This window comes from Mesoplodon densirostris, chromosome 13, assembly GCF_025265405.1.
Source record: "Mesoplodon densirostris isolate mMesDen1 chromosome 13, mMesDen1 primary haplotype, whole genome shotgun sequence".
Lineage (NCBI taxonomy): Eukaryota > Metazoa > Chordata > Mammalia > Artiodactyla > Ziphiidae > Mesoplodon > Mesoplodon densirostris.
In genome coordinates, this window is record NC_082673.1 from 56,120,984 (window position 1) to 56,137,512 (window position 16,529).

General features: G+C 39.3%; 1 protein-coding gene across 1 annotated transcript in view; it reads right to left on the reverse strand.

The window, feature by feature from the left end:
* Window positions 1–16,529, reverse strand: part of NIPAL2 (NIPA like domain containing 2) — a 71,418-nt gene that overhangs the window by 2,592 nt on the left and 52,297 nt on the right. Inside the window, exons 6-9 of the mRNA XM_060116324.1 lie at window positions 10,959–11,055; window positions 6,003–6,138; window positions 3,986–4,074; window positions 64–127 (exon numbers count right to left, since the gene is read on the reverse strand). Coding sequence (XP_059972307.1) covers window positions 64–127; window positions 3,986–4,074; window positions 6,003–6,138; window positions 10,959–11,055 — 386 coding nt within the window. The remainder of the gene's footprint in view (window positions 1–63; window positions 128–3,985; window positions 4,075–6,002; window positions 6,139–10,958; window positions 11,056–16,529) is intronic.

Below are 16,529 nucleotides of genomic sequence, written 5' to 3' on the forward strand. Positions count from 1 at the left end.
GCCAAAAACCTCACATAAAAGTAATAGGATTTCACATACCTTACTTCTGAGACATTTACTCACCCAAAAAGATATATAAATATAGTGAGAAAAGCTGCACCAAGGAATTCCTGATAAAATATGATACCTACCATAGAAATAGATAACATTAATTTTAGGGTAAGAATATTTACAATAGCTACATATTGTTTTTCAAATTAATATATTATTTTTTCTAAGTATAGTTACCCTTAAAATGCACATCCTGTAGTTTAAAAATATTTGCATGCCATACTAACATTTTCAGTGATTCCAAAAAAACACAGATTTTTAGACTTTATATAATGTAAGTATCATGATTAAAAAATCTGCACCATTAACATAGCTTTTGCCAACAGAAATTTCTTATCCAGTCCAAGATTTGTCCCCCTGGCATGTGCAAGAAAACAAAACTCGAGTGATATTTCCCACCCACAGTTTTAAGCCTGGGGTCAGCAAGCCTGACCTGTGCATCTGGGTGGACTCTGGGCCTTTGACACAGCGCTTGCACTTCCGGCCAGATGCTCCCCATGCTGTCAGTCTTGGCAACACCCTGCGGTTTGTGGGTCTGGCACATGCTCATTCAGGCAGTGGAAGTTGCTGATGTGCTACCCCAGCTCCATTTCTCACTGCCAACCCCTCTCCCATCTCCTTCTGGGTGAAGGGAAATGTGGATGTGTCCTTTACTCTGATGAGATTTTCTTCTCTCCTTGTTAGTCTCAATGATTTCCTCTTGGGCTATGGTCCCAAAGCCTTTGTAGAGTTTTTACTAAATAAGTTATCTTTAAATTATATATTACTTGGAATCAAATTTGTGTGTGTGTGGTGTTAGCCTTGCTACCCTGTGGACAAGTATTTATTGAGAGTCCTAAGTGCCAGCCACTGCTTAGGTGATGCAGATACCACTGGGAACAAGACAGGGGCTTTCTCAGTCTGAAGTCTATCTCCTCACCTAGAGGATAAACTTCCTACAGGAATAAGCCATGTCCCATTCTGATGAATATTTGTTGAATAAATCAACACTTCTGAAGCATTTTTCCATGTTATTACACATTTCCTTGTGATCATTTAATGTTTTCTTGTTATTCTGAGCTGGTGCCCCATAATATTCATTTCTTGAAGGACATTTTAAATTGTTTCAAATGTTTTGCTTTTGTAAAGTGTCAATAAACTTCTCTACATATTTTTTCCCAGTATTTTAGGATTTTTTGTTGTTGTCGCTTTAAGAGGAATTTCTGTTAAAACAGAGCAAAAACTAAAAAAAGTGTAGTAAAATACACATAACATAAAATTTACCATCTTAAACATTTTAAAGTTTACAGTGCAGTTGTGTTAAGTATACAGTCGTCACTTGGTACCCACAGGATTTGGTTGTAAGGACCCCTCCGTGGATACCAAAATCTGAGGATGCTCAACTCCCTTATATAAAATGGCATAATATTTGCATATAACCTACACACATCCTCCACAAATATTTAAATCATCTCTAGATTACTTATAATACATAATACAGTGTAAATGCTATGTGAATAGCTGCTATCATGCGGCATATTAAGTTTTTGCTTTTTGGAACTTTCTGGTATTTTTGGAGGGGAGGGGATATTTTCTATCCACTGTTGGTTATATCCACAGATGCAGAACTGTTGATATAGAGGGCCAATTATATTCATATTGTTGTGCAACCAATCTTCAGAACTTTTTATCTTGTAAAACTGTAACTCTATACCCATTAGACAACTTCCCCATTTCTGCCTCCCGCCAGCCCCTGGCAATCACCACTCTACTTTCCATTTCTGTAAGTTTGACTACTCTGGATACCTCATATAAGTGGAATCATACAGTATTTGTCCTTTTGTGACTGGCTTGTTTCACTTAGCATAATGTCCTCAAGGTTCATCCATGTTGTAGCATGTATCAAAAATTCTTTCCTTTTGATGGCTGAATAATATTCCATTGTATGTATACACCACATATTCTTTATCCATTCATCTGTCAACTTATGTTGCTTCTGACATTTGGCTACTGTGCATAATGCTGCTATGAACCTAGGTGTACAAATATCTGTTTGAGTCCCTGCTTTCAATTCTTTTGGACATATACCCAGAAGTAGAATTGCTGGATCATACGGTAATTCTATGCTTAATTTTTTGAGGAACTGCCATAGTGGCTACACCATTTTGCATTCCCACTAACAGTGCACAAGGGTTCCAATTTCTTCATATACTTGCCAACACTTGTTATTTTATTTATTTATTTGCTAGTAGTCATCCTAATGGGTGTGAAGTGGTTTTGGTTTGCATTTTCCTAATGATTAGTGATGTTGAACATCTTTTCATGTGCTTGTTGGCCAAGCACAAGTACATCTTCTTTGAAGAAATGTCTTAATCAAGTCCTTTGCCCATTTTTTAATTGGGTTATTTGTTTTTTGTTTTTGAGTTGTAGGATCAAAGAGTAGAAACATTTTTAAGGCTCTTGATAAAAACTATGACACTCAGTTCTAGGAGGGCGGTACCATGGTACCCGGCTCCACGAGACTGCCTGCAACACTTCAGCCTTGTCAGCATTGATTACTGAGATAAAAAGAGCAAAACAAAAGCTTTACTAATTTAGCAGGCAAAATACGGTATCTCATTTTCGTTTCACGCTATATTTTTTGATGGGGGCAAAGAGGAGAAGTAAGTCAAGAAGCTTCACCTCCATTCCACACTTCAGTAACATCAGGTGAACTATTATCACTCCCAGAAAGTTCCAGCTTCCCTGATTCATCAATTACTTGGTGTGCTAAGTATTCAGACCCAGCCCTGTTGGTCCTCCTATAAAACCTTCTTTTCAGGGGAACTACATGTTTTACACATCTTTAGCACAGTCATCTTAATTACTATGCTGTATGTCACGCCTATAAATGTTTTTGGCCTTGCTCTTTTCCTTTTTCAATATTTCTGGGGCACACAAGTGTACAATCTTTTGTTACTTTCTTTTGTCAACAAGCATAAAATGCTAAAAAAAATTCGATGTTTCCAGATAAAATCTTTCTCTTTAAAAGTATGTTTCAATTTTGGGAAACAGAAAATGCATTAATTACATTAAAAAATTGCCCCTTGGCAGTCACCCTGTTTGCCATGAAATAAAAAAGATGTGTCCATTAGGCAACAGATAATACCTAATTACCTTCCAAATACATAAACTTTGCATTGGGAAATGAAGTCCCAATATGACAAGGTAGTAAGTACATCTAATAAGCCAATGAACTAAGGTATACCAGTACCAAACTTACCAATGATATACCTGAATCTACTGTATTTTTGTTTGGACCAAATTTCAAATTTATACTTTTTTAACACTATTGTGTCTGACATATTTAAAAAATTAATCATAGAAAGAAAAAAACTACAATAGTAGAAAAATAGAGGCCAGAACAGCAAAGGTAGTAGTTTCTATTCTCATCTGTCTGGCCTTCCCTGGAACACTGGATTCATTTTTGGACCCCTCTCTCTGATGCAGGTGGTGAGGACCAGGGAGGGAAGAGTTCATCGAACTGGGGATGTTTGGTCCAGAGACAGGACACAAGAGGACCTGCGCTTTGATTATCAGAAGGGCTGGCAAGGAGAAGACTCCAGAAAGCAGAACTAAGATGAGCATCTGGAATTCACAGGGAGGCTTATTTCAGTTCCAATACAGGGGACTACTTTCTAATAATTAGAGCTCTCCAAATTATTAGAGTGATTCAAACCAGGACTGAACTGTCTCGGGGGACAGAGAGCACTGAGGAACATTCACACAAAGTAGAATAACCTCTCCTAGAGGACGTTATGGAGGAAGTTCAGACACTGGGTGGTAGCTAGGAGGATGTGGGTTATACATTCCTTATAACTAAAATATTCCTCGATTTTCTCATTACTCTGAGGGAGACCTCATTTATGCTTGTTATGGGGATAGAATCACCTCAGCGTAGAAAGCCAAAACTCACCTGCAATAATGGCACTGATTGTAAAGAAAGTATGGTTAATGGACACCACCGTCGCTGTATTGTAGAGTTTTGTGGCTTGATTCAGGAGCCTAGAGCAGAAGGCACTTACTGAAGCTCTGTCTTTAAGAGACGCTCAAAAATAAGTTAACAATAACATCGAGAAATGCATGTTCTTTAGCTACAACTACAAAGGGAAAGGAAGTGCAGTAAAAGGGCATTTCCAATCAGCAGTCATAGCTTATATGCATCTGATGTATGAGATCAGATGTCAGGTTTTACGGTCTGTTTAAACCAACAACAGTAACAATGAAAAGCAATTAATCATATTTGGAGGCCACAGAAGTTTGAGTTGGAAGCGATTCAAGCTGCTGGACCAGTATCACACTGGGGCTGATTCATTAGGATAGACTTTAGAACCTGTTAAATATCATATCTGGGGAATGGTATAGCTATCCCTTGACATGCCACGTGCCAAGAAAGAAGATGGAGAAGTAAAGGAATGTTTAATGTTTCAAAAACAATGCTCAGCCCTCCAGCTGCAGAGCACATGTGGGAGCTCAGCTTCCCACTTTGGCCGCCAACATGGTTCAGGTTCCCACAACTGCACTGTGCAGCCCTGTCAGGGACTAGACCTTTGCTGAAGCAGTGCATTGCATTGACATCACCTGGGCACTTTAAAAAGCACTAATGTTTAGGTCCTATTCTAGAGCAATTGAAAAAAAATTTGTGAGTAGAGCCCAAGTGTTCCTCTATGTGTGTGTGTGTACATGCATGTACACACATGCATGTACACAGGCATGTAAGTATATATGTGCATGTATACATATATGTACATACAAACCTCCTCAGGTAATGAATTGTAATGGGAAGCCAGGGCTGAGAACCATGGTTCTACAGTTCTAGTGTGGTCACATAGTTCTAGGGTGAGAAGTGCAGGGACTGAAACAAGGGTGATAGGAATGTAGTTTACCTTCAGTTGTATCTGGCTTTTAAATTCGTGAAGCAGAGTTTAAAGATAATGATGCTAATCACTAAATTCTGAAAGCTATTGTAACTGTACCGATTAATTCAGAAGAGAGGTGAAACAGAACAGTTTCATGATTCAAGTGTTAGATACACACTTGGTCTTATAAACAAACAAAAGAAACTGTTTATGACAAATGAAACAGTGACAGAACATTGGATTTCTCCTGTAACACACTCCTTGTAACAGGGTCCATGTTCAACCCGTAACAATTAGCCTTGACTTCTAGCACCTAAGGAAGGAGCTGCTCTCCTCCAAAATTTGGGCTTTGATTTCCTGGCTGGCACTGGGCTGCTGCTCAGTTTTGGGGTAAACAGAAAACTTTCTGGTGGACTCAGGAGAACCTAGCAGCAAAGGCAAAATCATGATGTGAAATGGAGGGGAAGAGATTGGAGCAGATGGAGGTGGGGGGAGAGAAGAGCAGAAATTAAAAATGTTCCATATCACCACTGTGAGGTCCCAAGAGAAATGTAAAACAATCATTCTGCAATCCCGTGGGTGCAAAGAAAATTCTGGCTAAAGATGCAAAGTTTTGGGGAAAGGATTTCCCTCCCGGCCAAACGTCTGGTTTTGTCCATCTCTGGGCAATTAATGAGTATGAGCTAAGAAATGAAGGTGAAGGGTTCATGTATTTCCTATATTTAGAATGAAATCCTGGATGTGGACCTGCCCCTTTGATTTATTGCTAATGACAACCTGTGTGCGATGGATATTAATTACAAGCAGAAGAGCATCAGGAAAGTATCAAAGTGCACTTAGCTGGATTATGGCCACACTTTAGAACTCACAAAACATGAAGGCAATGCTTCGTAAAAACTTATTATTGGATGTGAAGGATAAAGCCAGGGATATTGGCTGAGGCTAAGCATAGACCCCTCACCCTTAGAAATCAGTTGCATCTAATTTTAATTATCATCTGAGGCCAATAAAGATTAATGGTCAGAGAAGCACAGGAATATTGAAAGAGCAGTGAGTATGTAAGAGCTAACTTACTTGACTTGGAAAACACAAGATGCTATCATGATGATAAACATGATATAGAAGATGGGATAAGTTAGTTGCATTTTATCCGTCACAGAAAAAGCGATCATGCCTGAGACGGCTTTTACTGAAATAACAGTCAATGAGGCTGAAAAAGAAAGCACAAAACACACATAAAATACATATCTTTGATAGAATTACAAATAAGTATCTTTACTTTACATGGTAGAGTAGTAAATACCCCTATTATGCTTTAAGAATGAAGACTGCCCTGAGAGGTGTAGGGTAGGTTGTGATGCCAGCCAAGCAGTAGTCCTGTTGCTCAAGCTGTGGTCTTTCCATTTGCTTAAATCAGCTAAAGATCTGCTGTGTGACTGAGTGCTTATCTTTGGAGCAAGATGCTTATTTTCCAGCCCTCACTGTTGAAAGGATGCTGTGGAGGCTATAATTACTAGTAGACGGGAAAGGAAGAAAATAATGAAGGGAGGAGATAAGAAAAGGCAGATTGCCCCTGTGACATTAATGGGAAAATAACTATTAAACTATACTGAAAAAATTTAAAGCCAAATAGATGAGAAGACTGGAAAGTGAAAAGCAACTCACTCCGTGAGTTTACTAAGAGTTCTACTAAGTCTACGTATGAGCCCTTTTGTTAGTAAACGCCTAGAAGTTTTCATTAAAAATATTTTTTGACAAGGACGTTAATAGTAAGCAGGACAGAGCTGTGTATTCATTTCTCAGAGTCGACCCTAAATCTAAGATTTACACAAGCAATGTCTGTTTATTTTCTATGCTAAAGAGGAACTTATCACTATGAGAACAAGTTCCTCATATGTTTCAAACAGCAATGAGGAAAAAGTGATTTGATAAGGTTATGTTAGAATGAAAGCAAGGAAGAATTTTCTGGAAACACAGTGTTTCTGTAGGAAGAAGAGAGTTTTCTTTTTGTCTTAGGTCTCTTGAAACTACTGTTGCATATAATTCCATAATTTAGCTGAAACCCACAGAAAGTTAAAAAATAATTTTTACATGAAATCAAATATCTGTAAGTCAAAGGCAGTGTGAAGAAGAAATACTATCTTTGATCTACTTGGTCGTAATATATCTGAGCTTTATTCCTTTTAGCTTTTGAAAAGGATATATATATATATATATATATATATATATATATATATATATATATATAATGTTTAAAATAGCAGGTGATGGCCAACTAGGAAAAGCCTAGTTTTCCAAAAACTAAAAATATACTTTGACTTGAAGGATACCAGGGCGTACTTCCAAATTAGGCATTTTCTTTCTGTTAAAAGTCATAATTAACAGAGGAGACCAGGTGATAAATTCTAAAAGCAAACTCCCAATCTGAAAAAAGAGGCCCTTACAGCTGGGCCCTTCTTCACCTTAAATGTTTTTTGGCTTGGTCATTTTACATATTTTCTATAGATTATGAAAATAGTCATATTTTAGCTCATCTAGAAATGTAAAATACCTATAGACATGTATGTCACTTGATGGTTTAAGTTTATAAGGTTAGCTCTTGAGGGACCTTGATTTCCTCCTAAGCACTTGGCTTGAAATTAGAGCACAATGTGGTGATGGGCTTGTGGTCTGAACAGCCAGGTTTCCAAAAGAGATCATTCACGGAGAAAGAGTTGAACACACTGTTTCCTTCGCCTCAGAACCTCAGGGTAGCAAAGGCCACCTAATTCAACCACCATCTGATGTTAAATTTACTTAAATACAAAACAAAAACAAAACTAGAATTCTTTATTAAACAGCTAAACCAACTATCAGTTGCTAGAATTAATCACTATATTTTCAAAGCATGCACAATCACCACCTGATTAATCACTGTTTATTGTATTTCTAAGCTGGTGTTGAGTACTTCTAAATTTTTTGGAGGGCGGGGGTGGTTAATGAGGATGGGTGGGAATACCAAATTGTAATGCAGTATCATTCTAATGCTGTAGATGTGAAAGTAGAAAGTACTTACATATGCACAGAAAAAAATGGCTAGAAGAAACTACATCAAGATACTATTAGTGGCTATCTAGGCAATGGGATTATGAATAAACTTTAAACTCTTTTTTTAAACTATAAAAAGTATACATGCCCACTTACAAAAATTTGGAAAATGCAGAAAAGTCTGGAAAGAAAAATAAAAATCACCTGTAATCTCAACACTCATCCCCAAATCATTTTTAACATTTGAGACTCTGTAGTTATTTTTCTATCACTAAGCACAAATATATTATAACATGTGAATCATACAGTATATACTACTTAGGAACCAATTTTCCATCACCATTAAGTATTTTCTATGCCAGTAATTATTCTTCTAAAGTATGATTTTTATTGGCTGGAGAGTAAGCCTTTGTATGAATGGGAATGCCTTTTGGGAATTCCTTACTCTTGGATATTTTGATTGTATCCATTTTTTTGGTATTAAAAATGAAACTGTGATGAATGTCCTTGAATACAAATCTTTGTATATCATTCTGCCAATTTCTGTAGGAAAATCACCTAAAGGGCAATTACTGTGTTGACAGCCACTGTTCTTCTGAAATCTATTGGTAAACTACTACAGAGGACCAGACACACTCCCATAATATTATGCTGCAGTGCTCAATTATATGAATTTTAATATTTTATATTAAAATATTTTATATTTTCTTGTTGTCTTTCTCTGTTTTCTTAATTCTCAGCAGTAGACATGTATTATTTTCATGATTATAACAGTACGATTTTTGCCCAACATTAATTATGCTGACCCATGTTTAAAAGTCAGCCTTCTCAGTTTATTCCTAGTTCTTCCTCAGAACTGATTCTTGGGTTTATTTATTGATCCATTGCTTTTCTGCTTTCTATTTCATTAATTTTTGCCTTTATCTTTACTAATTGATCCTTTCTGCTTGCCTCAGCTTTATTTCTGTGCTTTTTTCCCCTAACTTCTTGAGTTGAGTACTTACTTGACTTACATTTAAAGCAATGAATTTCCTTCTGAATATAGCATTAGTCATAAACTATAGGTTTAATATTAAGTGTTTTCATAATAATTTAAGAAATATATGCTGTAATGAAATCGTGGTTTCTGCTTTGGCCCAGCTGCAGTTTAAGCATAGTGTTTAACATTCCCAGGTGGTACGGTTTTAGTGGTTCTATTTTTGTTATTATTTTCTGTTTTTATTTCACTGTGATCTGAAAATGTGGTCTGTACTATTTCAACTTCCTGGAATTTATCAAAAATTTCTTTGTGGCCAATTATAAGATCAGCTTTTGTAAATGTTACACAGGCACTTGAAAGAAGGTGTATTCTCTACTTTCTGGATTTAGAGTTCAACATTAGAGCTGCCAGATCAAAATTAAGCATTCAGTTTCTCTAATTTTACATATTTTTCTGTCTCCTTATTTCCATGAGCTAAGAGAAGTCTCCTACTCCTCTTATATTTATGCTAATGTAGTTTCTGAAATAGCTGCTGCCCAGTCTACTGAGGGCCCCTGTCCCCTGATGCCTCCTCCTTCCAAGCCCCAGTCCTACCCTGATTAGCAACTAAATACCAATAGGGGAGCCTCCAGGATCCTCTGTTGCATTTAGTGCTTCTGCCTTGATTTTAACTTAGATGGTAATATAATGACCTTCTGCTTTCTTTTACTTTCAATCTGAGTTACCTTGTTTAGATGAAATTTATGTATGAAGTCAAAATATTTCACAACCAGCAGAGGCCAGTCAGAAAGGGTGCTGTTTCAATAACCCTTATAGAGCTAAACCAGAGGAAACTGGCTGAATCCAATTTCACAATCTTTTTCAAAATCAATATGGGAATTTTTCTGAAGTACAATTTGGAAATATTTCTTTTTTACTTGGTAAACTTACCCCTTTTACATTTATGATCAAAGCTGATATGTATGGTCTTAATTCTGTTATCTTACTTTCCTATTTAAAATTTCCTTTATTTTCAATATTTTCCTACATAATGTGCATCTTTTCTCTTAGTTTGCTTTTGTTCTCCCTACCTGGTAATTTGGAAGAAAACAATATAAAGTTTCTTTTCTGTTCTTTTGATCAACCACATACCTGAACATGTTCTAGAGTAAATTTGTTTCTATAAGTAACTATCACAAATGCAAATCTTCCAATTCAAAGGAGAGTTGATGAAATGAAGAAATGAAACCTCCAGCACCTCATGAACATGGGAACTGCAGCTGCCTCAAAGGTATAAATACAATGTACAAAGTTAGAGTAAACAACATGTGATGGATGGGTCATCTTAGGCAAAGAAAGAATAATAAATAAATTTTTGAAAAGGGAATTTCCCAAATGATTAGTGAGATCTCCTAGTGTTGAGATATCTATATCTATATCTATATATCTATTTATGTATATGTATATGTGTGAGAGAGAGATACAGAGGAGTGGGGAGGGAGAATAGATTTAAAAATATATAGAGGGCTTATGTAAGCATCAGTTTTCAAATCTTATAAGGTGCCTCTGGAAAAAAAGGAAATGGGTAGTTAAATAATGAATGAAAGAAATGTTGTATTCAAGAAAAATCATACTGCTCACATTTGTTTCATATTAGCCATGTTTTAAAGTTTTTTATTTTTCTAAATGTAAACAGGATAGGCCTAGATAACTTCTGATACAAAAGTTTCATTTGGGTTTATTCATTTGTTTCTCTTTTAATATTCTTCAATTATTTACTAAGAAAAAAAATCCCCAAATTGTCAGAGAGCAAATAAAATGATCAAGAAGTAAAAATCCTTAAATATATTAAAAACTAAACATATATCAATTGCAGCAATGGACATGCAAAGTATAATTTGCATAACTGAGACTCAGTTTCTATAGATCAGAATTGAAAAGTAGAAACAATGAGAAAAAATAGAATGCTCAAATATTTTCCTTTAAACTCTTTTATGATTTAGCATGGCTAGATTAGATAATTAGAAAACAAAAAATATCCTTACCTAGAAGTGCCACCAGGGTTAGCAGAATCACAATGTGTTTTATTCCTTTTCTTTTATGGAAATATAGGAGAATGCAGAAAATTAGTATTTCTAAAATCTAGAAATGAAAAAAATGAAAAAGAGTAAAGTGTAAATTATTCTATATGAAGTCTTCAGAATGTCACACTTCTCTTTTTGATTTTTGCAACAACTATCATATGAGGGTTGAGGATGACTGGAGCTCCTAAAGACAATTATAAATATATGAGAGCAGCATAAGGAGACTTAGTGATCCAGACCCAGAGTTTTAACGTCACCTACATGGCAATGATGCCCAAATCTAGATCTCCAGTCCTGACCTCCCAACTCCAGTCTCATTTATCCAGTTGTCTACCAGACATTTTCACATGCGTTTTTTTTTTTTTTTTTTTTTTTTGGCTGTGTTGGGTCTTTGCTGCACATGGGCTTTCTCTAGTTGTGGTGCACGGGCTTCTCACTGTGGTGGCTTCTCTTGTTGCGGAGCATGGGCTCTAGGCACGCAGGCTTCAGTAGTTGTGGCATGCGGGCTCAGTAGTGTGGCTCAAGGGCTCTAGAGCACAGGCTTAGTAGTTGTGGTGCACAGGCTTAGTTGCTCCACAGCATGTGGGATCTTCCCGGACCAGGGCTCAAACCTGTGTCCCTTGCATTGGCAGGCAGATTTTTAACCACTGGGTCACAGAGAAGTCTGACACATGCATAACAGCCATAACACATGAATATGGGCAACACTTAACTCTTTTTTTTTTTTTTTGGCCGCGTCATGTGGCATGCAGGATATTAGTTCCCCGACCAGGGATCGAACCTGTGTCCCCTGCAGTGGAAGCGCAGAGTCTTAAACACTGGACTGCCAGGGAAGTCCCAACACTTAACTCTTTATTTATTTGGCTGCGTTGGGTCTTCATTGCTGCACACGGGCTTTCTCTAGTTTTGGCGAGCGGGGGCTACTCTTCCTTGCGGTGCACAGGCTTCTCGTTGTGGTGGCTTCTCTTGTTGTGGAGCACAGGCTCTAGATGCACAGGCTTCAGTAGTTGTGGCGCACGGGCTTAGCTGCTCCGTGGCATGTGGGATCTTCCTGGACCAGGGATTGAACCCGTGTCCCCTGCACTGGCAGGCAGATTCTGTACCACTGCACCACCAGGGAAGTCCCCAACACTTAACTCTTGGTGGCCTACCTTCCCTACCTGTTCCTCCTGGGCCTCCACCCCATCAGGAGATGGCATCACCTCGTGCCCTGCTGCACAAGCTGAAAACTCCTCCTTTTCCCTCATTCCTCGCCGCCCTCTCTGACTAGTGCAACAGCTTCTACTTTATCTCTGATTTGACTTTTGCCTCTTTACAATCCAGACATTCAGCAGCAAGAGGAGTCATTTAAAAATACCATTTGGGGGCTTCCCTGGTGGCGCAGTGGTTGAGAGTCCGCCTGCTGATGCAGGGGACACGGGTTCGTGCCCCGGTCCGGGAAGATCCCACATGTCGCGGAGCGGCTGGGCCCGTGAGCCATGGCCGCTGAGCCTGCGCGTCCGGAGCCTGGGCTCCGCAACGGGAGAGGCCACAACAGTGAGAGGCCCGCGTACCGCAAAAAAAAAAAAAAAAAACAATTTGGATAATGAAATATTTCACTCATAGAGAGTATATATGAATATACATATCAGGTATTTACAGTAATGTGACAAGTACCATTGTGCCCTCTACTCAACCTGAGAAACAGCACCCATCACTCCTGTGAAGTCTCTCATTCCCAATTGCACTCCCCTCCTCCTGCAACCTCCCCAGGAACCGCTACATTGAGTTTTGTGTTTACCATTCATTTTCTTTATATTTTATCACATTTCTACGTATCCCCAAATGACGCCGTTTATTTTTGCACACTTGTTCTTTATACAAGTGGAATTATACTTGCTTTCACTCGCTTGCTTTTTTTTCACTGTGCATTATGTTTATGAGATTCATCCAGGATGATACATGTAGTAAAAATAGAAATTAGATCTAGTCATTCCTTTGCTTAAACGTCCCAGCACGTTAAGAATAAGCTCCGCTCTCCCTCCTGGATTACAAAGTCCCAGTTAACTTCTGGGACCTCATCATCTTGTACGGCTGGCTCCTGGATGGTCCAACCTGCACCAGCCACAAATGGCCTAGCCCTCCCCGCCAACCCCTGCCACCCCGCTGAGTCCTTTGAGGTCCTCAGATTGCTCAGCTTTGGGACCTTTGCACTAAGAGTTTGTCCTGCCTGGAATGCTCTTTCCCTGAGCTATTGTTTGCACAATGACTCCTAGTCACTCAGCTCCCCAGACAGATCTTCCCAGGTCGTTCTGATCTCACAGAGCCACCCAGTCATCCCATCACAACCCCAACTTCAGGTGGCTACTGTGGAGTATTTTATCATGACCTGTTCGTGTGGTTATGTGTTTCTTGTCTGTTTCCCACTAGCACATCTGCTCTATGAGAACAGGGACCTTTTCTGCCTCCAGTGCCTGGAATACTGTTGGTCACTCAATAAGTATTTTCCTAATTAATGAGTAAATTACACCTCAAATTTATTATGAACAACTTGCCAAAAAACAAGCCTAATGTCTAATAAACTGAGTGTTCAATAAGTATTAACTGACTGAATGTCTAAAAATTTCCTACCTTTAAGAAAACTAGTATAATTTTGAGTTCTCAATTTTATTTTTGTTTTAGCTTTTTTTTCTTTTTTGTAGTCCTTAAGATAACCTGAAGCATAGCTTTTTTTTTCTCCCCCCAAAGAGACAGTATCTCTGGACTGAAATCATAAATATGAATGTTTACATTGGACAAGTGAAAATACCAGCATTAATTTTTTTCTTAAAAATGACTAGAGTTAGGGACTTCACTACTTTCAGGGTTGCATTTTACTTATGGAGCCGTAAATAAACATGTCTCTTCTGTTCTAACTCAAGGTTTTGCTTGTTGGTTTGTTTCTCCCTTTAATCCTCTGTGGGCATGGAAAGCAGCAGGACCACATCTTCCTCATTTAAAAACCGTTTCATCTAATAAGGAAGAGTAACTCATCCCTTAGTCTTTTCTTTTCCTGGCAAATTAAACCAATCATTTTAACTCTTCCTTGTAGCACTTATTTGCCAGACCTTTAATTTAATCAAGCTATTCAACTCCTATCTCTTTGCTTTCCTGAAAGCTGCCATCGAAACCGAAACATCCCTCTCGGCTTGGTCTCCCCTCCACCACAGTTGTCCATTTCTCATGTGATACAATTACAGACAGCTCCCAGCAGCTTTCGGGACCACTGTGTTTGTGGCTGGAGGGAAGAAAGCTCTTCCTGCACTAAGGCACAGAGCATGTTAGCTAAATCTGTTAGCATGCCAATTATTAACATTTTGGGGGGGGGATGATGGTAGTTATCAGTTTTGAAAATCATGTATGACTTTTTTTTACAAACTCTATCTCTGTGGCTTCAGATCTATAAAACATGAGTTCCTATTATTCACAGAATGACTGCAGTTGCCCTGGGTTCTGTCCTGTGGCAAGAGATCACGGAGCTCCCGGGAATAAAATATTCAAGCAGCATGAGTTAATGTTAATTTTTTCTTTTCTAGTAACATTTTCTCTCCTCTCTGAAAAAATCAATATCAAAGAAGCTGTGACTTCTGCAGGTTGTTGTGACCCAGGAAGAGGCTGCTTTGCTGATTGCTATCTCAGAGGCCAGAAATAAAAACAGCACCTAGTGCATGCCTGCCACATGCTTTACTTGTACTAATTCATTGAATCCTCACAACCTCAGGAGGTGGGCACTACTACTGTCCTCATTTTACAGATGGGGAAACCAAGGCTCAGAAGGGTTAAGTGGTACAGCTCTGGAAGGCAAAATTATGCCCCCCCTCCCACCCCAAGATGTCCACGTCCTAATCTCTGGAACTTGTGTGTATGATACTTTACACAGCAAAGGGGCTTTGCAGATGTGATTAAGGCTATGGACCTTGAGATGCGGAGATTATCCTGGATTATCCGAGTGGGCCCAGTGTAGTCACAAGGGTCCTTAAAAGCAGAGAACCTTCCCAGCTGTGGTCAAAGAGAGATGTAACATGAGAAAGACCCAAGTCAAAGAATGCTGGCTGCCTCTAGAAGCTGGAAAAGGCAAGGAAACAGATTCTCCCCAAGGGGCGCTCGCAAGGAATACAGCTCTGCCAATACCTTGATTTTAGTCCATGAGACCTGTGTTGGACTTCTGACCTTCAAAACTGTAAGAAAATTAATTTGTGTTGTTTTAAGCCACTAAGTTTGTGACAATTTGTTATGGAAACAATAGGAAACTAATTCAGGTTTGGGTACCTGAAGTCTTTCCAGAGGAACAAAATTTTCAGGAAGAGTTTTCTGAATTATTCTGGATTTTCTGGATTCATTCTCCAATTTCATTTAAAGGCACGCATCACCCTGTTTTCAGTGGTAAAAAGAGCACTAGCAGTCCATGGGATCATGTGACAGAAGAGATACACAAAATTTCATCACTGGAAACCCTAGTCTTACTACCAGAATCTGAGCCTGTGTTCACCTCCTTTTCTCTCACCGAGTTCTTTCTGAAAGTATAGCCTTTGATATAGCTGCCTTGTCCAAAAGAAATGAGCTCTGCAAAGGTTCTCTCTAAGGCCAAGCCTGGACAAAGGTCTGATACTCGGAGGTCAGCTTGTATTAATTCTGCTTGGAGAGCTGTGTGGGGAAATGAACTGGAGTGTGCACCCCAGAAGTGGATGACCCGGTTTTGAATTCTGGCTCTGCCACTGAGTATTTAAGTGACCTTGGACAAGTTACTGAACCTCCCTAACTCAGTTTCTCCATCTGCCAATGTCTAGGGCTGTTGTGCAGATGAAGGACAGAACATGGTTGGAGTGGGCATAGGGCTCAGACTGCTCGGTGAGGTTGGCTACTGCGGCCGCAAAGTGTATCCTAGCGCAGACCTGCGAGTGCTACTTACATACAGACAACAAAGCAGATGAACCTCATGCAACGGACACGGAGGCTTTGTACACACATAGTTTTCTCCCTTCAGGTTTTAACACCTGCTGGTGGGCTGTTGAAGCAGCTTTTGCCAGAAAGGCCAACTTAATAGTCGGCTTCGGGGTAGAGAATTACACCAATCGACAGGCTGGGTCCCTGCTTCGGCTGATTTAATTTTTGGTCCAGTGGAGAGGAAATGAGCACCATGCAGATTATTTTGTAAAGGATTCTGTGTTCACAAGAGAGGTTTCCATCTGAATAGTCTATGGGGAAATCTGGGTGGGCAAAACAGCCACAGTCAAGCCTGCCAAAGAACCCGAACTAACTGAGGCTCATGTGGGTTCATTAATAGTTGCTACTCAACAAAAGGCCCTTCAAGAAAAGGGCCTCGGGGGCTTCCCTGGTGGCGCAGTGGTTGAGAATCTGCCTGCTAGTGCAGGGGACACGGGTTCGAGCCCTGGTCTGGGAGGATCCCACATGCCGCGGAGCGGCTGGGCCCGTGAGCCACAACTACTGAGCCTGCGCGTCTGGAGCTTGTGCTCTGCAACAGGAGAGGCCGTGATAGTGAGAGGCCCGCGCACC